Source organism: Acipenser ruthenus, chromosome 15, assembly GCF_902713425.1.
Source record: "Acipenser ruthenus chromosome 15, fAciRut3.2 maternal haplotype, whole genome shotgun sequence".
Taxonomy (NCBI): Eukaryota; Metazoa; Chordata; class Actinopteri; order Acipenseriformes; family Acipenseridae; genus Acipenser; species Acipenser ruthenus.
Window position 1 is genome coordinate 33,791,732 of NC_081203.1, and position 23,839 is coordinate 33,815,570.

The 23,839-nt window shown below is 47.6% G+C and overlaps 2 protein-coding genes across 3 annotated transcripts in view; both read right to left on the reverse strand.

Moving 5' to 3' along the window:
- Nucleotides 1–21: 21 nt before the first annotated feature.
- LOC117416477 (cyclin-dependent kinase inhibitor 3-like) lies at nt 22–6,044 on the reverse strand. 2 transcript variants are annotated; one of them, XM_058986589.1, is made up of 8 exons: nt 5,970–6,044; nt 3,183–3,269; nt 2,858–2,913; nt 2,566–2,610; nt 2,172–2,394; nt 1,800–1,831; nt 1,055–1,158; nt 22–543 (listed from the first exon to the last, which is right to left on the reverse strand). In XM_058986589.1, exons 2-8 carry the CDS (start codon nt 3,248–3,250, stop codon nt 454–456), a joined length of 618 nt encoding a protein of 205 aa, XP_058842572.1. In that variant the 5' UTR covers nt 3,251–3,269; nt 5,970–6,044; the 3' UTR covers nt 22–453. The 2 variants fall into 2 exon arrangements, with proteins under 2 accessions (XP_058842572.1, XP_034783464.1); XM_034927573.2 differs by lacking the exon at nt 5,970–6,044 and adding an exon at nt 4,048–4,393.
- Nucleotides 5,375–23,839, reverse strand: part of LOC117973927 (son of sevenless homolog 2-like) — a 34,460-nt gene continuing 15,995 nt past the window's right edge. The window contains exons 6-24 of the mRNA XM_058986535.1: nt 22,994–23,197; nt 22,148–22,291; nt 21,870–21,980; nt 18,380–18,478; nt 17,266–17,393; nt 15,639–16,300; nt 15,112–15,193; nt 14,677–14,799; nt 13,979–14,091; nt 13,555–13,777; nt 13,011–13,130; nt 12,482–12,644; nt 11,464–11,581; nt 11,051–11,223; nt 10,633–10,749; nt 9,905–10,172; nt 9,519–9,560; nt 8,859–8,965; nt 5,375–8,665 (exon numbers count right to left, since the gene is read on the reverse strand). Coding sequence (XP_058842518.1) covers nt 8,156–8,665; nt 8,859–8,965; nt 9,519–9,560; nt 9,905–10,172; nt 10,633–10,749; nt 11,051–11,223; nt 11,464–11,581; nt 12,482–12,644; nt 13,011–13,130; nt 13,555–13,777; nt 13,979–14,091; nt 14,677–14,799; nt 15,112–15,193; nt 15,639–16,300; nt 17,266–17,393; nt 18,380–18,478; nt 21,870–21,980; nt 22,148–22,291; nt 22,994–23,197 — 3,507 coding nt within the window. The 3' untranslated portion in view covers nt 5,375–8,155. The remainder of the gene's footprint in view (nt 8,666–8,858; nt 8,966–9,518; nt 9,561–9,904; nt 10,173–10,632; nt 10,750–11,050; nt 11,224–11,463; nt 11,582–12,481; nt 12,645–13,010; nt 13,131–13,554; nt 13,778–13,978; nt 14,092–14,676; nt 14,800–15,111; nt 15,194–15,638; nt 16,301–17,265; nt 17,394–18,379; nt 18,479–21,869; nt 21,981–22,147; nt 22,292–22,993; nt 23,198–23,839) is intronic.

The following is a 23,839-nucleotide window of genomic DNA, read 5'->3' on the forward strand; positions in this document are numbered from 1 at the left end:
AAAAACACCAACGGCAATAAGTTATTTCAACCAGAGAATTATATTTAAAAATATATATATATATATATATCTATATATACAGCCAGTAGCATTAATATTCTTCCAACAAAAACAGTAATCTGAAAAGACTGTAATTCTATATTATCAATAGATCTGAGAGATAGAGCCGCACCATTCCCTGGAAAAGTAATAAAAGTGTAAAACAAAGAAGGTGCTCCGAATTATTAGAAGCATTCATCCAAGCGCACCCCATCATGCAGCCACACCAACACTGTCACCAAGTGACAAGAATAACAAAGAAATCCAGAAATCAAGAGACACTGTTAGTCCAGGGCAAAGACAAATTAGCTCCCACATTCGAGGGAATCGTATTCCCTGGACTCGCTCTCACTCACACAGAGACCAATGTGTGGCTCGGGCCCACCAAAGTTCTTTTTTTGATGTTTTAAATCTTTATCTTGAAACAGATCTTGTTGTTGAATCCTCTTCTGCTGCCTGGTGTTCTGTGAACTTCTCCCGGAACTCGTGCAAGAAGTTGTATTGCTAAAAAAAAAAGGTCATTATTTAATTTCTATTGCAATTTCTTCACAATAAAATAGATCTAAAAATGTCTCTTTGCGGGCACAACACTTCAGACAAGTCAATAGACACGTCTGCAGTGTCACTCTGCAAAGTGTGCAGCGTTTGTGAAAATAAGAGAGGTGTATGCACTGTATTGTAGGAGCTCTAAATGAACGTCCTGACTAATTTATTTGAGACTTTTTAACAGACGTTAATACAGTGCACTGTGGCTGTTATATATAGAAGGGGCCTTAATACCCAACCTTGACTTTGAGAACGCCTGCCACACACTAACTCGCACACTCACACCAATTAACTCATGTAGACACACACACACACTAACTATCTCATATAGACACACACACACACTAACTAACTCATATAGACACACACACACACACACACACACACACTAACTCACTGACACTCCCATTCACACACACAGAGACTCGCTGGATTCACTCTCACACACACTCGCTGTATGGAGACTCACCTTGACTGTCTGAATGGCTCCGGGTCCCCTCTGCTCTCGGAGGAGCTCGATGGCCTTCTCCGGGGTGAGGGAGTGGGACAGCCTCAGCAGGAGGCAGGCAGCAACTGAACCAAACACAAAACACTCCGCTTCAGTACCCAACAAAGAGTCCCGGTACTGGATTCTACAGGCAGCTCAGAGACCACCGTCGTGCCACTGACGCACGCACGCACGCACACACACACCCCCGCACGCACACAGCCCTGCACGCACGCACACACCCCCCGCACACACACACCCCCGCACGCACGCACACACACGTAAAGTAAAGCATTTTGTATAAACTGAGAAAGACACTTTGTAGAAACACTTGTAGAAATTAGATGAATGCATTGCCTACTACATGTGTTACTAGATGTTCAGCATGCAAATAAAATGTGAATTTGTTTAATTCTTGTTAAGAGAATCTGTATTTTAGTGGCGTTGCGGTTCCTTCAGATTTCAGACTACACCACTGGCTACAGACAGAACCCAACGAGCAAGCCACTCCCATCACCACTGCTAGCCCTGTTTCAATGTGAAATCATCTGGACTGTGAATTCACTATTAATATTATTTATTGATTTGTTTTGTATTTACTATAATACACACTGAAGGGTTGTTACTGTGCACACTTTACAAAATCGCACCCTTCAATTTGGCTCTGCTATGTACAGTCATTGTTGCATTGACACGTGTATCTCCGGCTTCAGAAATAAACACTTACTTAAGCCAGAGCGGCCAAGACCTCCATAACAGCTGAAAGAAAGAGGGAAGCGTTAGAAAGAAGCTCAAGATGATTGAAAATGATCTTCTGCACTTACTCTACAGATTGTGAATCCTCGGTACACTATTAGCACAGGGACTTCAGACACAGAGGCAGTGAATCTACAGCTTAAGATCTGAGAAACTCACAGAGATGAGAATGGTGAAGGCATGCGCCAAACCGGGGGGGGCTGGGGGTATAAATAAAATCTTGACAATACCTCAGAATCCTCAAACAGGTGAGGGTCAGGGTCAAGGTCGAGTCTGTGGGTCAGGGTCAGGGTCGAGTCTATGTCAGTGTCAGTATCAGTGTTGATCCTGTGTCGGTACTCACTGGATGACGGTCCTGCGGTTGCTCTCCAGGCTCTCCTGCAGCTCCCCCAGGATCTGGCAGCACTGTCCCAGCTCCGGAGCGCTCCCGTCGGGGAAGGGGAGGTGGTGCACGCCCAGCCCCAGATGCCTATAGGAGTCCAGGAGCTGTGGGACGCGGTACTTACTGAGCTCCCCGCGCGTGCAGAACACAAACACCTCCTGCACCCCCTGTGCCTTCAGCTCTCCTACGAATCAAACAAACTGGCACGTCAGCAGGGCGCCCCAGTAAAGGCACGGGACGGGGGGTGGATCAGATCTGTGGAGCGCTCTGATCGCAGGACTGCAAAACGATGGATTCTCAATGAAAGCGAATGGCAGAGATAATCCGCCTGTCATACAATCTGAAACAATCTTACCTATATCTTTCTGTAGATTCCGTCTCACGTCTTTAAATTTACACCCTGTTAAAAAAAAAAAAAACAGGAGACCGGGTCAGTTGGCATCCCATCCCAGGGATTTAAATGAAACTGACAGATTCACACCCACATTATTAAACATGCCTGCCTGCTGCCCGCACTCTGAGCTGACACACACACACACCCCTAATGCTGTCAGACCGACACTTGATCAGTTCACTTTAGATTTCTCCCTTCTCTAAAACAATCCCTAAACAAGACAGGAGCTGTAATCAGTGCTCACTCGTCCTACCTGGCAGGGCACATATGCCCAGGACCTGGGAGCTGCCCACGACCGACAGGGATAACCTGCAAAACACAAGGGAACACTGAAAACCAGGCAGCTGCAACGACAGCAGGGTGTGCTGGGAATAACAGGAAAGCAGTGTGGTATGTGAGGGTAACCGGAACGGAGCGGGGTTAGACGGGAGAGGGGTGTGAGGGTAACCGGAACGGAGCGGGGTTAGACGGGAGAGGGGTGTGAGGGTAACCGGAACGGAGCGGGGTTAGACGGGAGAGGGGTGTGAGGGTAACCGGGACGGAGCGGGGTTAGACGGGAGAGGGGTGTGAGGTTTTACCAGGAGATCTGTAGCTGACTCTGCTCCTCTTCCTCCTCGTCTGAGGAGTCGAATTCGCTCGTTCTCATCCTGACGGGAAGGACTGGGCTGGAGAGAGAGAATGAAAACGAGTCGAGCACAGTTGTTTTTTTTTGTATTGCTGTACACAGCTGTGCGCTACAGAGTGCTGGGGGTTACTCGTGAGACACTTCGCCCGATCCTACCCGAGTCCCCTCGTTTACCTCTACAAGTAGCTGAATGCATTGGTAGCGAGATAAAGTCTTACGTCATGAAGGCTGTCATGTGACCATGGCCCTGCCCAGCCCTTCTCTGAATCCACACATAATCATCTTCTTCTTTCTTCTAATAGCGACGCGATTTTTCAGTCGCGTCGGGCAGTGTGTTATGCGCTGCGCTCGATTTCAGTCGGCTCGCATAGTTCTGTGTTGCGCATTCTATAGTAATGTTCAGTGTTTTGATAGAGACAGTATGCACGTCTGCAGGAGCTGCCGTGAAGTCAATAACATTTGCGCATTTATTTTCTTGGATTTACAGTAGATATTGTTGCGGATATCTTTATCTAAAGATGTCACACAAAAAAGGAACATGCTTTTAATTTTGGTGATCCATAAACCTTTTCGCTGCAATGTAATAAAACTACACCCCATAATAAAGCTGGAATCACAAATCAATATCAGAATAAACAATATGTAAATTATTAATAAAAATCAACGACGTGTTGCAACAAATGTACTAACAAGCCGTGTTTGAAACAATCCAATAATATAAAAAAAGCCTCGTATAACTGGACAGCATAACCACACTGTAATTTATGTACAAACAGCTTGCGTTTCTGTAGAGAATATTTTACATTTACTGAACTTACCAAATACACTGCCGCTGCTGCCGAGTTGATGCGTCACCGGAGAGATTTAAAAAACTCACATTCGAACGTGCCAGCCAATCAGCTCTGCCTACTACTCGCAGACAGACACGCCCCCTCCCCATAGCAGTCAAATGCAGTCCGACTGGGAGCGTGCAACGTGATTTATTATCCAGCGCTATAAGTTTGCTGTCTGCGTTTATGTTTGTACGACATCGGCGAGAGCTTAAACAAAATAGCCATTATGTTTTTGTTTGTTTTTTTTTATGTTATGGAGTAGTACTCCGATCATTCTTAATGCTCCAAGGCTCCAACACAGTATTTCTGACTCCAATTCTACAGCAGGAAGCACCACTCTACCGATGCAAACCCGTCTTACAGTTTGAAATATGTTTTTAAACAGGGTTGGGCTCTCTGGAGGAATGCGAAGACAACACTGCCCCCTGCAGCGCGGTATAACTGTTAGAAACAGCCCGCCAAGCCAGGCATGGGTACTACAGCAGGGAGTCCAATGAAACTGCAGCCCGGGCTGCTCCATGGTGGCTCAGCCGGTTCTATGGGTTTAAAACCTGACGGCGACTCTGTGTCGGAGCCAAAATGGGGTCAGCTTCATGACCTCCTCGCACCTGTAATAAACTGTGCGCCCAGCTTCCCTTCTCAAACGTGCTGTCACCCAGCCCGAGCACCAGGAGGGGCTGACTGCTCCCAGCAGCCTCCTGGCTTGAAACCCAGATCTTTATTATTGTTTGATGTTTTTATATTAAATATGATAAAGCACTGAATTACAGCTTCGTGCATTTTCATTTTTATTTAATTGTATTGATTTGTCTCCACCGTGGAATTTGTGATGACTTCAGAGCGGGTTTATTTTTCCTTTTAGTTTTGGTGATCATTATTGTATCGCGTCTCCTTGGGTGCTTCCACTGGCCCGAGGACTGCCGTGCACGGAAGTGCCAGGTTCTGTGTACCAGCGGAAGTCAAAGCGTCGTCTCCCTGGTTCTGTCTTGCAGTGAACACCCAGGCAGCAGCAGCCCGATGGTCCTCACAGTCTGCCGGGACGGCACCGAGGCATCAGCTCGTCCCTGGCTCCTGACTCCCAGGAACCCCTAGGGGTTGATTTTATAAAGCTGTGCCTTGCTGGGATAAGCAACAGCTGGATGAGCCACACAGAATGGTGAAACACCCCTGGACTGCATCAACCACCTTATCGGTGGTCACCCCTAAAACCATGGGATTAGTGGAATCCACGTGGATTCCTGGTAGCCACTGTAAAAAAAAAAAAAAAAAAAGACACCCTGTGTGGCTAATTAAAAACTTCTCCCATCTTGAATTTCAATTCCAAACAGATTCACCTTTATTCAAATAAAACCAGTGACACATTTATAACAATCATAAAAACAAAACCATGAATACAATACCCCCCCTCAAATCTTCTGCGTAACAGTCATTGCACAGGGAATTCAAGCTCTTATAACCGAGGCACGGAGTGCAAACATGTCAAAGTTAAGACTGGGGTGGTTTATTTCATTAATCTCAATGAGAACATGATTACAAAGCACAGTTAAAAGGCCACAGACCATTAAATAAAAAAAGTGATTTCCACCACTGTACAAAATCAACGAGGGAGAGGAGGCAGAAAGAGAGAGACAGGTACAGCCAGGGAGAGAGAGACAGACAGGTACAGCCAGGGAGAGAGAGACAGACAGGTACAGCCAGGAAGAGAGAGACAGACAGGGAGAGGAGGCAGAAAGAGAGAGCCAGGTAGAGCGAGACAGGGAGACAGGGAGAGAGATAAGACAAGGCTTACTTTAAGAAAACGTAGAAGACTGAGGACGTGTCCTCGATTTCAAACCCTACCTATTTTTTGTTGTTGTTTTTAATTAAAACTGATGGGGGGGGGGGGGGGGGGTCTCCGAGTGGCTCACCTGTTAGAAGAGCAGCTGCGTGGTGCACGGTGCACAGAGCGAGTCACACAGCGCAGGGAGGGCCACACAGCGCAGGACGGGCCACACAGCGCAGGGAGGGTCACGTCCTGGCTGTGTGAAGTAGGCCGGTCTTCGCTGGGGACTCTGAAGGGAGCATTGCGCACACACACACATACAGTATATATATATATATTTGTATGTGTGTGTGTATATATTATATACACACCCACACCAAATCACCATTTGTGGTGTAAAGTTTTGTTCTAAACGTTAATTAGGTTAGGCAACCCATTTTAGATTCATTGTGTACACCTTGATTGAGATATAAATAAACAGGCACAATGAGAAGCATGTGTTGCTTATCAAATTCTATTCCCCAAAAATGGCTTACGTTAGGATAACCCAGCTTCTGAACTGCAGTAATAATAACAATAATTATAACAATGACATTAGTAGTACTAGTGCATTTTTTGGATAGTCTTCGTTTCAGAATTTCAGAAGGTTAAGCCTACATTGTTAATGTATCTGTAACAAAAATAAAACACACTCAGTCTGTAGTGTTTTGTCTGCAGCAGCACACACTGGGAGGGGTTTAAGACATCCCGTTACAGAGCTTCCACAACATCAGCAGGCAAGTTCCACAGATCCGGGCTGCTCAGAAATCTCCTGCACTTCCCAGAGTCCAGACAGCAGGAGCATCTCTTCCCAGAGTCTGGACAGCAGGAGCATCTCTTCCCAGAGTCCAGACAGCAGGAGCATCTCTTCCCAGAGTCCGGACAGCAGGAGCATCTCTTCCCAGAGTCCGGACAGCAGGAGCATCTCTTCCCAGAGTCCGGACAGCAGGAGCATCTCTTCCCAGAGTCTCTCCTCCTCCTCCTCGTCTGATTTCACCTCTGAAGACTGAAGGCCACTACTGGAGCTTAAATAAGAGGATTTCTGGTCCTGCAAAGACGCAATCTTCCTGCAATGGCTCAGTGCAACATACTAACATAGCGAAAGGTTGATTGCATGGCAAGCTATCTATCTATCAATAAAAAAATGTTGCTATGAGAACACAAAATGTTTTTCAATAATTTCTTTTGCATTGTTCAAAAATATATTAAAGGAGATTTTTTCAGGTAGTTTTGTAATGTGAAAATAAAAGAATGTGATGACTGCCGTGAATCTAAAGGAGGAGGATTCTTCATTCGGGTATCTCTCGATACGTCAGACCCAGACCAAGTCACTCTTTAAAACACGCTGTTACAAACGTGTCCAGCAGCAGTGTGCGTGTGACTGACTGACTGAATGTACTGCTGCTTGTTCTGGTGAATTTCAAGGCTGGTTGCTGTGGAGTGCAAGGCTCACCCCAGCTAAGATCTCCTCCTTCAATCCCTCAGCTCGAGCCTTGATTGTGGGGTTGAGCTGAAAAATATTCTGTTGCATATTCCAGTCAGCAGGTATACTGATAATTAACCATGGTTTTTATAGGGCGCTTTCCTCGGCCATCGTCCAATGCACACTATCTGGTATTGCACCCCCTAAGGTGCTGAATGCCACAGGGAGGCATACAGTTTCAATCGTCTCTGGGGGGACACGAATCCATGGCAACAGCATCTTACTCACACATTACTATTCATTGCAGAGTAATAGGTGGTTTACAGTCCTACAGGAGCTTGTACTGGCACTGCTGTGTTGTTGGCACTGCAGGCTTGGAGTCAAGGCAAAGCTCCTGATCCCCTGAGAGGCGGTGTGCCAGGGTGTGTGAGAGAGGGAGAGGAGAGGAGAGGAGAGAGAAGGGGGTGAGAACAAGAGGGAGGGGGAGAGAAAGAGGGAGGAAAGGAGAAAGGCACAGCAAGGAAGTGGAGCACAGTCTTCCTTAAAAAAAATAAGAAAAGAGAACTTTTTACAATCAGTAGCATTTTTAAACTTTTTTTGAAAAGCTTTAAAAAAAAATAATAAAAAAAAGACAAAAAAAGAGAAGAATCTGTATCGATACAATAGTCTTTTTTTTTTTTTTTGAGGAAAAAATATTTAAAATAACACTCCACAAGGCATTGTCACTTCTTTCCAGTGTGATTTCAAACTGCGAGGACGAACAGAATGCAACCCACCACCCCAAAGCAGCCGAACACAGTGCACCCCAATGCAATTCACACTGCAGTGTCTTCTCCCCCCTGCAGGGGGCTGTGTGCCTGGGGGCAGCCTCACTGGCTGGTCTCTGCGCTCTCCAACGGCAGCAGTCTGTGCAGGGGTGAGTGAGCGAGCTCCCTCTTGTAGGTCTTTGGCGGGAGCTTGGGGAGCTGGGGGCTGGAGTTCTGTCTGGGGGGCACTGGGGGCGCCAGAGGAGGGGGTGGGAGCTGGCACAGGTTGGTCTGGCTGGCGCTGAGCGGGCAGCAGCGACGGGGGACGCGGGGGGAGGGCGTGCCAGGCGAGGTGTTGGGGGAGCCGGGGGTGCTGTGGCTGAACTCCCAGTGGAAGCGCCCCACAGGGGACGGCTGGAGGTTCAGGGGGTAGTTGATGAAGATCTCGGGCGGCCGCGTGGGCACGGGATGAGTGGTGTCCAGCAGGGGGTCCCTGGGAGGAGGGGGAGGTGGGCTGGGCAGGGGGCCCTCGCTGGGCCCATTGTAGACAGACACTCGGGGCTGGGTCCTGGACAGAGTAGGAGGCAGTCTGGGGGGGATGGCTGGAGGGCTGTCCGACCACCAGGGACCCATCTTGAAAAAAATTTAAAAAACACAATAGCAAAGAGTGAGCTCGGTGACTTGCATGTCAAAACACACCATGTTAAAGCATACTGATTCAAAACACATCATGTTAAACCATACTGATCGCTGTATTCGGTCTCAACTGTGCAGAGTGGGTGCAGCCCTCGCTAAGCCCTTGTTAATATCAATGCCCTGCTTGTACCTTGGACTCTGTGAGGGTGTCTCTCCTGCGCGGAGGGAGGGGTGGCGGCGGTCTCAGAAGCTCCTCGCTGAGCCGGTTGAGACTCCCACAGGAACTGGAGTGCCACTCTGAGGAAACAGACCAGACAGAGAGGGGTCAGGGGTCACAAATCTGTAAGCTGCGGTGCCGTGTCACATAATAAACCACTAAAGAAAAAAAAGGTCAAAACGTGTGTCTGATTTTATTACCAACGTGTGTGTTTTTACGGATTGTCATGCTGCGGTGTTGTTTTGGGATTTGGTGTTATCAGGACGTGTTGCCAGAAGGCCTTGAAACTATGTGTGAAGATAAACTCGCCAGCCACTTCCAAGAATGAAAGCGCGAGTCACGTTGTATTGGATTGTGTTGTGTGCCTCAGAACTGTGTTCACAATCTCCAGGTTTACAAAAATTAGATTTTTATTTGTCACACGAAAACAATGATGATTTCTTTTGCAGTAGCAGATTATATAGAGAAGTATACCTGAAAATCCAAAAGCAGAGTGATGGCAACGCAACATCCTCTTACAACAAACAGCGTGTGAAAGTTACTTAGAGAAATCAAACAGCTCTAATTCAACAGGGGGACCCCTATCTTAAATGAAGTTAAATGACATATCATTAAATTCAAATAAATACTTACTTGAATGTGGCAAGAGAACTTGAGCAAACATGCTGCTGTTACCTGAAAGAAAGAAAGACATACATTATACTGTATTGTGATGTGAAGTGAATTATACTTTACAGGGATTATAATATAAAGACACAATGGCCTGTTTAATGGGAGGGGGGGGGGGGAAGAGAGAGAGAGAGAGAGAGAGAGAGAGAGAGAGAGAGAGAGAGAGAGAGAGAGAGAGAGAGAGAGATTAAGAGCAAGGGAGAAAAGGAGAGATAGAGAGGGTAGAAAAAGACATTGCTGCATCCACAATGCAGACCCCTCTGCTCTCTGCTCAAACTCATCCAAACTGATAGACGGAGAGCGAGTCACGGGGGGGGTCAGAGGGGATAGCGCGCCGGTGCGCTGCTCACCGCAGGAGCTGCTGAGGTCGATGTCCAGGAACACGGAGCCCAGCTCGGAGGAGGAGGAGGCGGACTGCGGGGGGGTGGGGGGGGTGTTGGGGGAGGCGGGCACCGTGGCCGGTATCTCAGGCTCTGTCTCAGCGATGCTGCGGAAGGTGATTTTGTGGGGGGGCTCTCTCTCCAGCGGGACGGGGTGCCCCTTCAGGGTCCCTGAGGTGGAGGTGTGGCGCACGGGCCGGATACCCGGGGACTTCAGGGAATACAGGGTCCTTCTGGGCTGGGGGCAAAAACACACACCAGGGATGGGATTAAGACATATTGCACAGCAGTTTCACCCATTCCAGGTTTTACTACAAGCTTGATTAGCCACAGTGAATAGGTAACAAGCTCAGGTGTCTTAGTAAAACCAGGAGTGGATCAAACTGCTATATAAAAGGTTTTATTTCCATCCCTGTATCATCAAGAACAGAACAGATGCACAGATAGAGCTGCACTCTGCACTACGAACGAAGCGGCTGCAATATACTGTGAAGAGATTTCTACACCAAATTAAACAGATTTTCAGGTTCTCCTCTTCATAACCTTCTTAATCAAGGAACCTCCTAATTAAACGTCAGTTTAAGCACGATTTATGATAATCGCAATTAGCTGTTAGTTGATCACTGAAACTCCCATCATCGTCCAGCCTCTGTCTGCGTCTCTCTGCTTCTGTCCGTGCACAAGGCTTGGAAACTCACAAATCGAGGCGGCTGCTTGCAGTTGCGGGGCTCTATCTCCAGGGACTTGTTGAACAGGTAGTCTGAAAACTCCTTCTCACTCATGGAGCCCATGGGGTTCAGGTTCTCAAAGAACTTCTGAAAACGACAAAATAAAGGGAAATCAGGGTCTCCTGGATACACATTTTTATTTACCTGTGGATAGGTTCTGGTATTGACGGGTCTTTGATTTCGATACAGTAGATTCTGGTATTTCGGACTCTCACTGCAGGCAGCATGACTGGTTCTGGTGTTATCTGATCACTTGTTTTGAGAAGTTCTGGTATTATTAGATCTACTGTTCTGGTATTATTGTGTTTGATACCCTGATTTTGGACTCCAAGCGCAGGCAGTATGGCTGGATCTGGTATTATGGTGTCTCCAGTTCTGGTGCACCTACCCTGATATCGTGCTCCACGCGCAGGCAGTATGGCTGGTTCTGGTATTGCTGGATCTCCCCTGTGATCTCGGCCACTTTCCGGCGCTTGCTGAAGTTGATGAGCTCCTTCCCGTGGCGCTTGAGAAAGTCAGGGTTCCCTTCTTCAGTCTTCAGGATGTTGGTGAGATAAATCCCTGGAGAACACAGACAGACAGGCCGAGTCAGACAGACAGGCAGGCAGACAGGCCGAGTCAGACAGACAGAGTCAGGCAGGCAGGCAGATAGACAAGCAGGCAGATAGACAGGCAGCCAGAGTCAGACAGACAGAGTCAGGCAGGCTGTTGCAACAACAAGTGTACAGCGCTCTCTTTAATCCAGCCTGGATTTTATTTATTTATTTTTAACCCAGTTTAAGAAGTCCTGAACCTTCTCACCAAAGAAAGGCACACAAGGAGGGTTGATTGACTTGAGCTTGGCCAGGTACTTCTTGAAATGGTCCTGACTGAGTTCCACCGCTTCCTCCAAGATCTTCCTCTTCCTCTCCGGCACCGCCTGTTAATCAGGGGAATTATTAGAACTTTTTTATATGTAAATCGTGCTACAAAATAACAAAGAACGACGCAAGTGCAGTAAATCCTGTCTCTACAGTCTCCCAGATGAAAGACAGACAAGACAAGACACCCAGAGAGAGACAGAGAGAGAGAGACATTCAGAGAGGCATCACAACGCATATTCCAGAAGGAATTGGCTAATTTAAATCCTCTTCTCATTAAACCAATAAATGCAGAAACAAAGGACATCACCCTGAAAAAGACTGCGGGACATCAACCAATTAAATCAATCAACAGCCTTTATTTAACGATGTAGTGACCACATTGTCTTTTTCACTGTGGTATAGGAAAGCTCACCGACGCAGATGCACAGTTAACAGAGCAGCACATCAGAAAACCCCCTCTCCAGTATCACAACCATACAACAGTTATTTTAAACTAACATCACACAAATAATGTGGGTGTGTGATCAGGAGAGGGATTTCAGCCAAGCTGCATGCCTTTCATTACATGCCTGTGTCCCTGTGTGCTATCTCTCTCTCTGTGTGAGCCCCAGCCCTGCATCACCTTGAAAGTGTCTGTGTTACTGTGTGTGTTTGTCTGTGTCTCGCTGTGATCCTGCCTGTGTGCTCTCTCTCTCTCTCACCTCGACAGTGTGTCTGTGTTACTGTGTGTGTGTGTTTGTCTGTGTCTTGCTGCGATTCTGCCTGTGCGTGTGCTCTCTCTCTCACCTCGACAGTGTGTCTGTGTTACTGTGTGTGTTTGTCTGTATCACGCTGCGATTCTGCCTGTGCGTGCTCTCTCTCACCTCGACAGTGTGTCTGTGTTACTGTGTTACTGTGTGTGTTTGTCTGTATCACACTGCGATTCTGCCTGTGCGTACCCTCTCTCTCTCTCTCACCTCGAAGGTGTGGTCCAGTCTGTACACAGGCACAGAGTTGATGGCACTGACGATCTCCAGCACGCCGTTGAAGTTGTTCAGCTCCTGGAATACCTGCAGGATCTCGATGATCCGTGTGAACACAGCTACCCTCTCATCACAGTTCTCAGCCTCCACGGTGCACCTGAGCACAAGCAGCACAGGGAGAGAGCGTCACTGTACAGTGACAACAGCACAGGAGGGAGTGTGTCACTACAGCTGCACAATTAAATCACACTGAGCTCTAAACCATTAAAGACTAATTTGTGCGGACTGCTGCTCTCTGCAAAACTGCCAGCTTTTCCTAGGTTTTGATGCAAGCTTGATTAGACAAAAGTGTATAGGTAACAAGCTCAGGGAGTGGAATTAAACTCGTAGTAAAACCAGGAATGGATTAAACTGCCATGCCACGGGAGTCTTATTCCCATCTCTAGCTATAGTACACCTGAACCTCCATGCAGGCCTGCTCTGGCCCCCCGCCTGTGCCCCCGCTCTCTGCTCACTCACTCACTTCTCAAACCACAGCGTGAGGTTGGTGGTGTGTCGGATCATCTTGAGCAGGTTGGGAGAGTTGAGCTCTTTGTCTTCTTTGGTCCACACGCTCCCCACCAGCTCCGAGGGCTGAACGGCTCTGCAGGAACAGAGGAGGACAGCAGGTACAGATTCACAAACAAACAAACAGGGTCAGAAGGTATAAACTGGAATAAACAAATAAAAAAAATAAAGAAAATAGCCTAATCCTGGAGTGTCTAATGACGGTCGTGGAGGGCCACTCCTGGTTAAACAGGTAAAATTATATCATGAACTACATCAGGGTCTAGATAGAGGTTCAATTGGTTCAATTAAACAATTTGGAACAGGGGCTGGAACAAAGACCAGGAGTGGAAGTGTCAGCTTTGGCCAGCCCTGCCCTAGTCTGTATACATTTGTTTGGTCACAGACATGTCAACCCCCATCTATAATGCAGCGATTATCTTAACAGCACGAACAGCTCTCCCGGCACCACGATCGTGATTGTGTACCGCCGGTCCGAGCCCGCGCTGCGCGGCACTCACCTGTAGAGGTCAGACTCGAGCAGGGTGAGCTGGCGTGCGATCTCGATGGGGTGAAGGGTCATGAGGTCGAAGGTGTCGGTCTGGCCGCTGCGGCTGATGTGCCACTCCACCGGTGGGGGCGGGCTCTCGAAGGTGATGTTGTGGCTCACTCCGTTCAGCTGCGTCTGGATCTTCCTCTTGATGATCTTGTTAATGGACTCCACCCACTTCCGCATGGACTTCCCTTTACAAACAGCAGCAAAAGAACACCGATTAAGGCTGACGATCTTAAAACGGATCGTAACACTTCTTTGCAGATGTTGCTATACTATTTTTGCAACTATTGGCTAGAAAAGTTTCCTGAAAGTTGCCTCGTGTTACATGGGTTTCAGAGACACGTCACACTAAAAGGGGAGCTTTAATTTCTGTCCACTAAGCTACTCACCGCGGAGTTGAATCAGGCTGGAGATGTATTTTTCCAGTCTGTGCAGCAGGTCATGGTCTCTCTCAAAGTCGTAAAAGTGATGCTCCACCCACTGCCGAAATACATTCAGAACCCTGCGAGGAAAACATCAAATAAAACAATAATAAAGTCTGCGTGGCTGCAAAGTCACATGGCGCGAAATCAAACTTGGTGGTAAGAACACCTGGAAAAGTTTATTTTGTTTCCTAGTATGGTATCTAATATTGCACAGAATTTATTTATTTATTTTAATAGCTACCCTACTGGAATCGAAGCTGCTGTGTACCCGAGCTGCACTGAGTCTCAATGCTGTATCTGTGTCGTGAAGCTGCACTGTTCCTCAGTGCTGTGTCGTGAAGCTGCACTGTTCCTCAGTGCTGTGTTGTGAAGCTGCACTGTTCCTCAGTGCTGTGTCGTGAAGCTGCACTGTTCCTCAGTGCTGTGTTGTGAAGCTGCACTGTTCCTCAGTGCTGTGTTGTGAAGCTGCACTGTTCCTCAGTGCTGTGTTGTGAAGCTGCACTGTTCCTCAGTGCTGTGTTGTGAAGCTGCACTGTTCCTCAGTGCTGTGTTGTGAAGCTGCACTGTTCCTCAGTGCTGTGTTGTGAAGCTGCACTGTTCCTCAGTGCTGTGTTGTGAAGCTGCACTGTTCCTCAGTGCTGTGTTGTGAAGCGGCTGCGTACCGGAGCTGCACTGGCTGGACGTACTCCTTGCGGAACCTCTGAAGCTCAGCCGCCATCGGCTGCTCCCCGTTCAACAGAGCCTGCTTGTCCGCCTCGGAGGGCTCGGAATCCGGGATCTCAATCCTGACACGAGAGAGAGAATTTATTATTTTAACAATGTTTTAAAGAGGTCCAGGATAGATCACAAAGGCAGGGCAGCAGATCATTATGAATCATGTGTTTGAGAAAACGCAAGAACTTGCAAGATACAAAACATACATACATACATACATACATACATACATACATACATACATACATGTGATCTGACGCCGGAGGATCTGCATCAGAGGATTGCAGAGCACTCTCAAACCCAGCACCATGTTATTTCTAGCTGCTATGCACCACACTGAGATCTCTGCTGGCATCTCTGTGCGCACGCTTGCCGCTGCTTACCTGTCCATCAACAAGCTCAGCAGCTCATGTGGTTTGCAGAACGAACGATACGTCGTCAAGAAAGTGCGCACGAAATTGGGGTCTGAAAGAGAAAGGGTCCCTCGGTTAGAGGCAAAAACGCTTTACCGTCTACTTCTAAAAATAAAATACAAAAGTCAGCATTTCACAGGGATCATGGACATGGTCTTTTTCTTTTAAATTGGCAGTTGACACAGAAGTGAAAGTTTATGTTATTACTATATGTTATTATGTAAAAGTATCACCCCCCTCAGATTAGCATTGTTCATAAGAACAATCTCAACCTGAAATGGGCGTTTCTTGGATTTATTCCAGGTTTTAATATGTGCTTGACTAGCCGCAGTGCAGAGGCAACAGGATCAGGTGTGTCTTATTAAACTCAGTTAAACAAGAAATGGACCAAACTGCTATGCAAAGTGAGTCTTTATTTCCATCCCTGGTGACAGACATGACGTTTCATATAATCCTGGCTTCCCTGGATCTGACCCGTGGCCCTGAGCCCCTCTTACCTGCATACATGTGGAAGGTCAGCCTCTCTATCAGCTTGACCACGGTGCCCGCCTTCACGACGGGCGTGCCGGTCTTGCTCTGCACGCGCTCCTCGAACACGATGTTCTCCTCCGAGTCCTGCACTGCGAAGCGGTACAGCTCCGGGGAGGGCAGGCGCAGGGGCTGGGCCTCCTCCTCGCTCAGCAGCACTGCGTCCAGCATACGCTCCAGCGTGCCGCGGTACTGCAGAGACACCAGGGCTGCCATCCACGCCCCCTTCTCCTCCGCGCCCTTGGCCCAGAACACCACGCCGCCCTCCTCCCGGCCCGCGATCTCGAAGCTGTGCCGCAGCTCGGCCGTGTCCTCGCGGTCGGAAATGCGCGCCTTGCGCAGGACGAACTTCTCCTTGAGCCGGTACTCAGCGCCGCTGCCGGAGCCGGGCAGCCGGGAGGACTGGCCGTGGTTGGCCTTGCAGCTGATCATCAGCCCGTCGAACAGGAAGAGGTGGCGCTCGTGCTTGGCCCCCGTGTGGCACAGGGGGCCCTCCAGGATATACTCGCTGCAGCACTGCCCGATGTCCTTGCCCTCCCAGCCGTCGATGCTCTTCTGGATCTCGTTCATCCTCTTGATGGCCAGCTGCTTGCTCCGCACCTGCCGGCCGTACAGGCGGTACATGGGCTCCCTGGTTGGGTGAGGGCAAAATGCGGCAACGCTTTATTTTTGAAGGAGCGCTACCCAAGGTTTTAAAACAGGTACGTTTTTCTTACATTTTGTGAGCCCCAGCAACATTATCACGTTTTCTTCTCTTCTAAGATATTTACATTCTTTGCATGTATTTTACACTTTAATTTTGGAATATGCAGTTATTTCAAAAGACAAGGAGTGCTGACCAAGGATTCCTAAAACTATTGGCTTACATCTTATTAGCCCTAGCAACATTATCACTGGTCCCCACTTTCTTCTAAGTTCTTTGCTTTTCGGAAAATGCAGTTATTCCACTACAGATGAAAAGCGGATGCATAAAAAACAAAAAAAAAATGTTAAGATATTCTCAGCACAAGAAAAGATGGCCTCGATACTGCCAATAAAGCGAAGAACTTCTCTGTAATTGAATGCTTCTGAACCTGCGTGCACTTCAAAAATCGGATTAAAACCCCCAATCTGATTCCAGCTCAGAACTGGTTTACACGCAGAACATAGAAGATTGCGAATTGATTTTATATAAAACGAGGCACATACACCACCCTCCATGCTGCTTGTCCTCTCTCACCCTGGTGTCCTCCTGCATGCTGCTTGTCCCTCTCTCACCCTGGTGTCTCCCTGCATGCTGCTTGTCCTCTCTCACCCTGGTGTCTCCCTGCATGCTGCTTGTCCCTCTCTCACCCTGGTGTCCCCCTGCATGCTGCTTGTCCCTCTCTCACCCTGGTGTCCCCCTGCATGCTGCTTGTCCCTCTCTCACCCTGGTGTCCCCCTGCATGCTGCTTGTCCCTCTCTCACCCTGGTGTCCCCCTGCATGCTGCTTGTCCCTCTCTCACCCTGGTGTCTCCCTGCATGCTGCTTGTCCCTCTCTCACCCTGGTGTCCCCCTGCATGCTGCTTGTCCCTCTCTCACCCTGGTGTCCCCCTGCATGCTGCTCGTGCCTCTCACCCTGGCTTGCGTCGCGGCAGGTTCTTGCTGTAGATCCTCTCCATGCTGCACTGCAGATTAAGGAGGGCGGTGATGGCCTGTTTCAAACACTCCCTGTCTTCTTGGTCCTTGCTTCGCTCTTGCAATTGCTGCAGAGACAATACAGCAAGTTACAGACTGCGTGAACTCAGAGACACGCACGCCACTTTGAGACAATCCATTCAAACTGACTAACATGGGCCCGGGCGCTGGGCTGGCAAAATTAATAATAAAAAATTAGATTCTTTACACTAAAAAAAAAAAAAGTTTACACCTTTTTCTTTAGTAACATAAACACTTAAGTTACAAAGCAAAAAATAAAAAAATAAAATAAAAAGCAATACAGTGCTGTGTGACGAGTAACAGCAACAGCTTTACTTTCTTAAACCAAACTGCACTTTGGTTGCAAAGACCCTGACCAATCTGGCTCCGTCTCTCCTGCTTGAAAGTGTCTTTCTTTTTACAACTTTTAATAACGCAATATCAAATCTGTAAACCGTACTTAAAAAAGACAACACAAAAAAAACAACTATATCTTAGTTTGAATGATGTTCTAGACCCCTCTGACCACAAGAGGGCACTTGAATGCAAAATATACCAGGAAGGCAAGTGATATCCTCCGCGCACGGCTGCCTCCCCAGAGAGAGACCTTTACTGGAAGCAAGGCGAGTAATTCTGCAGGTTTTCAGTGAAATAAAAGCTATTGAATAACAAGGTTTTCAGCTGTCAGGGTGACTGGTGCTGCTATGCGCCGACTTGCCTGCTGAGAAACACGGCACTCCCTCACGCCTCCAGCAACGTTAGGTTATTAAAGAAAAGTGCGGCCGGCACACAAGTTTCTTCGCCAGCATACTCTGAAGTAAGGCACTAGGCTGAAACAGTTTGTCTGCTTGACTTGATAGGGGTAAGCCACAATGTAAACACTGAGCGAGTATTTTACAGCACGGAGGAATCACCCTGGATTGCATCAACCACATGTGCTTTGCTAGTCTGGGATTACCTATGAAAAAAAAAATTGTGACTGATGCTATCAAGGTGGATTCCGCAGTGCTGTAAAATGCTCTAAAAAGGCAGCTCCCCCTCACCCCTGTGTTACCTGCAGCAGCTCGAAGTAGTGCAAACAGTGGTAGACTGGGACCATCATGAGCTGAGGGAGGACGTACTGGACCGCCTCCTTGAACCCCTCCGCGATCGACTGGAAGACAAGAACAGAGGTTCAGAGGCCAGAGCAGAACCAAGTTAATAACATCAATAAGAAAACAGCAGTACTGCACTATTTATATTACACACAAGGCCCTGTGCTACAGTACATCAAGCTACTGAAAATGAAAAATCACAACTTTGCAACCCTTATCCCATGGGGGGAGCAGAGAAAACCAGTCCAGACTGTGTTACTGTAGCCAGCTCAATGACACCGCAGGGCAGGTATCTCTTACAGCCCTCTCCTCCAGACAGACCGAGGCAGCTAATCAATACCACGCTGCTGTGGCTGTGACTTCCAGGGATTCTGCACAGAATGCACTCAGAACAGAACACAGAGACGCACAGAGAAACCAGTTTACTGCACTGATGGGAGAGAAGTGGGAATGTGAGAAGAACACAGAGACGCACAGAGAACCCAGTTTACTGCACTGATGGGAGAGAAGTGGGAATGTGCAAAAGGGCTAATGCACAACATGCTGATTCCAGGCAGGGCTAAAGCATCTGTTCTGGCTTCCTGTTTTTATTTTCGTAATAATTTATTATTATTAAATATTAGGCGCATTTACTATTGCGCGTCTTTTCTTCATTACAATCTTGCTCTTTTTTTTCTTTGGGGGGGATTTAAACCGAGCTCCAGCGCTGCACCTTGGCAATCCTAACCAATTCAGTCCCCTGTGATGTGGGCTACCATGTACCATGGATTGGAATAGTCTCTGAACTTCAATACGTCTGCTAGCATTAATGTCTGCGAGGCAAAATGGTAGAGAATAAAGAAATTCAGGTCAAGCTGGGTAACGACGCAGGGTCTGCAGTCCAGAAGCTAACATGCAGCACACGTTTCTTTACACAGAGAGTCCCAAAGCAACGTGGTCGGTTTTAACAAACACACGCGGCGCCTCCTAGCCTCATCAGTCCCAGAGGAGTCATCGATTGACTCTGACCTCTAACCCTAAACCTGACCAAACAATCTAAACAAGCCGGTCGAAGCTCTCAGGATTCAAGGAGGAATGTGAAGGACCCCCCAGCCCCCCAGCCTTCAGGACTGGCTCTCCAGAGAGAGGTTTCAGTACTTAGCCTCCATTCATAATTCATTGACACTGCCTTGTAAAACAGTCCGTGGTTATTCTGTAACCCGACACGTGGACGGTTCCTGGGTTGTTCTTGTTAAGCCCTGGTTAAAGAGGAGAGAGAACGCACAGCAGCGGAGGTCCCTATGCAGCTCTGCTAAAGCTGCTGGAAAGAAAAATGGTCAGACTTGTTCATCCAGGGTTTCATCAGTAAATAAACCCTTCTGGGTTATGTTTTATTAGAGGATTTTACAGAACCGGGAATGCCTGCATCAAACCATTCCAAAAGAAGAATAAGGGGGTTATGTAACCCAGGCTGATTCCCTGGGTGCTGTAAAATGTTCTAAAAATCCAGCTGTGGCTTATTCCAGCAGGGTATAGGCGATCAAATCAACCACTCAGTTTCTTTTTTAGCACTACTGAATATCTTTTAAAGCTCTGAATTACTCAGTGACGGCATCTCAAGATTCACTTGATACAACATACCAAGACACTCAGGGAAACATTTGTCTAAACTGTTACCAAGTTTCACCACGACTTAGTTCAGGTTTTGTGACATTAACAGGTGTTTCTTTTGATGCCTAATGCGATGGTTTGGGAATGGAGACGCGCGTGTTTATTTCCAGGCGTTCTGCTTTTGAAAGATCCATCTCCTCATCTCTCTCTCATCTGACACACCAGAGGGCTTGTGTTACTGGCTGCTTCTATTTTTAAAAAGCGATGTAATTTACCCACAATGCCAGACAGCGCAAAGTGCAGCGGCTGAGAGCAGGTCTCAGAGGGGACATTCATCTGTCAGCATGCAGAGAGAGAGAGAGAGAGAGAGGGGAGGGGGAGAAGAGAAGGGGGAGGCAGAGGAAAGCAGGCAGAGGGAACAGGAAAGAGAGGCAGAGAGAGGAGAGAGTAGATAGACAAAATGAAAGACGAAGAAAAAGAGGGAGAAAGAAAAAATGGAGACCTAGAAAAAGAGAAAGGAAGCAAAGAAATAGAGAAAGGAGGAAGGCAGGCAGAGGGGAGGCAAAGAATAAAAATGGAAAGAAAAAAAAGCAAGGCGGTCTCTATTGTAAACACCGCTCTGATGCACGCTGTACAAACTGATAGCACACTACATTGATTTGTATACATTTCGTAGGTTTGTCCAGCCAGCATTGATTTACCACTAAAGATGTTTCTGCACATGTGAATAATTAATACAGAGAGACGCATATTAATAAGTAAATGGATACAGATAGGAGATAGAGACTTGGGTATAAAAATAAATGGTATCTGGATGGTGCTTAAAGGAATCTAGCAGGAGACCACTGCACTACACTGCACTACACTACACTACACTATACTATACTATACTACACTGTAGCACCTGTAAGCTTTACAGCCAGTTCACATAGAGAGCCAGGAGCATTCCTCCCCAGGTATTTTGCTCATGAAATTCAAACAGGTTCTCATTCAAAGCACAGACCCAAACAGCAGTTTCGTATTTGCAAACGGGTACTGCTGCCCTCACTTAATGCAGTGATTATTGGCTATGCCAAATTCACAAAGAAGGAAGAAACGGTTGTAGTCTCCTGGAATGGACCAGGTGAAACTGCTATGAAACAGGGAGTCTGATTTCCATCCCTGCTATACACGGAGCAAGGTCGGGTTTAGCAGCTTTCTTTTTAACTTACGTGTTAAAGAAGTTGCTTGGTTTGCGTTGCCGATTCAAACACAGTTTTTTTTTTTTCATTCCGTTCACAATTAATTTTACAACCTGGTAAGGGCTCATTCCCGTGAATCGACACCACATGCTTTACAATAGCTTGTATAAAGATGCACAGCCAATAGAAGGAAGGGCAGCTATGCAAGCGTGCATACTGTAGGGCAGCTATGCAAGCGTGCATACTGTAGGGCAGCTATGCAAGCGTGCATACTGTAGGGCAGCTATGCAAGCGTGCATACTGTAGGGCAGCTATGCAAGCGTGCATACTGTAGGGCAGCTATGCAAGCGTACATACTGTAGGGCAGCTATGCAAGCGTGCATACTGTAATGCAAGCGTACATACTGTAGGGCAGCTATGCAAGCGTACATACTGTAGGGCAGCTATGCAAGCGTGCATACTGTAATGCAAGCGTACATACTGTAGGGCAGCTATGCAAGCGTACATACTGTAGGGTAGGTATTACTGCTGCTTTTTGCCTTAACAGCTATAAGTTCTAAAATCAGGGTCTGTGAAGCAGCCCTGTACAGCACGGTTCTAAAATCAGGGTCTGTGAAGCAGCCCTGTACAGCACGGTTCTAAAATCAGGGTCTGGCATGCGAGAGGGAGCCGCTGTTACCTGGAAGTGAAGAGCCACTGCAGGCCTGGCCATCAGGCTGCTGAAATGCTCGTGGAACTGCCGGGAGAGGATGTCCTGGGACAGGGTTTCGTACGGATCAAACGCTTGCTCCTGCAGAGAGAGAAACGACACGCAGCGCAAACAGATTAAAACCCTGCAACTGAGACCGCACAGGAACCATTGGACTGTTAAGAACTTTTACCAAACGCTCTAGAACTCGTTTGTCTGTTCACGTTAACCGATATATCAATTAAAAAGAAAAGAGGTTGCTTCCTGACCTCCGCCAGGTCCTCGAAGCAGCTTCCGACGAGGGGGTGCGGGCTGCCCTCAGCCGTCATCTCCACCGCGTCCTCGATCAGCCCCAGCAGCTTCACCGTCAGCTCGTGGATGTCCAGGATGTTGCTGAAGATCACCTCGATATCCTATGGAGCAAAGGAACATTTTTTTTTTTAAATCAATGGAAAATGCATATCCTCAGGACTTTACCCTACACCAGGGGTGTCCAATCACGGTCCTGGTGGGTCGCTCCACTCCAGGTTTACCAGGTAAAATTATTTAATGAACTACTTCAGAGTCTGGATGAAGGTTTCATTGGTTCAATTAAATAATTTAGAACAGGGTTGGAACAAATACCGGGAGTAAAAGTGCCACCCCTGCCTTAGACGTTATTTCCAATTTGAAATCTGGTAAAAACGTTACTATTATTATTTTTTTCGGTAACCGTTTGTAAGCGGGTCCTCGTCTCTGCAGATCACACCCTCTTGGCAGCCCCTTGCTGGAGCCCAGTCACTACCGAGTGCTGCTGTGTTTTTCTTCCTCAGGTTTCCAGCGGTTTTCTGCACAGCAGTGATCTGGAACATCCATCACTCTGCCCTAATGGAGGCCGTATTTCATTACGGGCTGTTAAAACCTCATTCTGCCCTTTGAAGATTTTCTTAGCTAACAGTCACCTGGCACGGCACCCCTGCCCTCTCATTTAAAATGCATAAAGTCCCTTTTCACCACGTTTCTACTTATTAATGTTTCTTGCAGTTCTCTCTAGTCCTAACACCATATCACACCTCAGAGCATGCACACACAGGCAGCCTGGCCCCCGAAGAGGGCAGTGATCCTGGGGGACTCACAAGAGGTGTGAAGAGCCTGGTGTTGGAGAAGGCGTGGCGGAACACCTTGATGATGAGGTTGAGCTCGCGCAGGTACTGGCGCTCCTCGGCGATCTCCGTGCGCACCAGGTCATCGTAGGAGAGCTCCCCCGGGCAGGAGGGCTCGTCCATGCACTGAGACACCAGCCCCATGTCCTCGTCCTGGTCAAACATATCCATCAGCACCTGAGACAGACACACACAGAGACATGTAATGACACGGTTATTAATGGATCATTAAAAACAATATAGTTTGTTAATAAAGACGGAGTCTCAAATGCTCCCTCTTGGCGACCTGTTAGTTCACTGTAGCAATACATTTTAAAGTAATCTCTTTGGTAAACTGCTCATTAACTAGCAATCAATCAATCACACGTTGTGCAGAAAGAGGGCTGGCAAATAAAAATCATAGGGAAGCTCCCTTCCAGATCTCCAAGGCCTTTCTGATTCCGCTCCTGGTGTAGAAGTGTATTGGCATCACTGTCAGCTCATTCACAGTAAACTCAAGACAAACCCCCCAGGCCTTGCTGGTGCTACGCTCTGTATAGTCCCTACTCAAAAATCACTTAATATAATATAGGGCAAGAGAATTTCTTACACTGTATAGACAGAATCTTTTCGGGTGCCATGTAAAAATCCTATTTGGACAATTCAAAGAGTGCCCGATGCAAAGGTGCGTCTGGGTTCCTGCTTTTAGTCATTTTAACAAGAACGGCTTTATTTTCCTTTTTACAAAAAACTTGGCGTAAATACCTCGATAAACATGGGCACTGAACTGTACTGTAAGCATGGTAGTGCAGCCGTGTGCTGGAGCCACTGCCACCCATC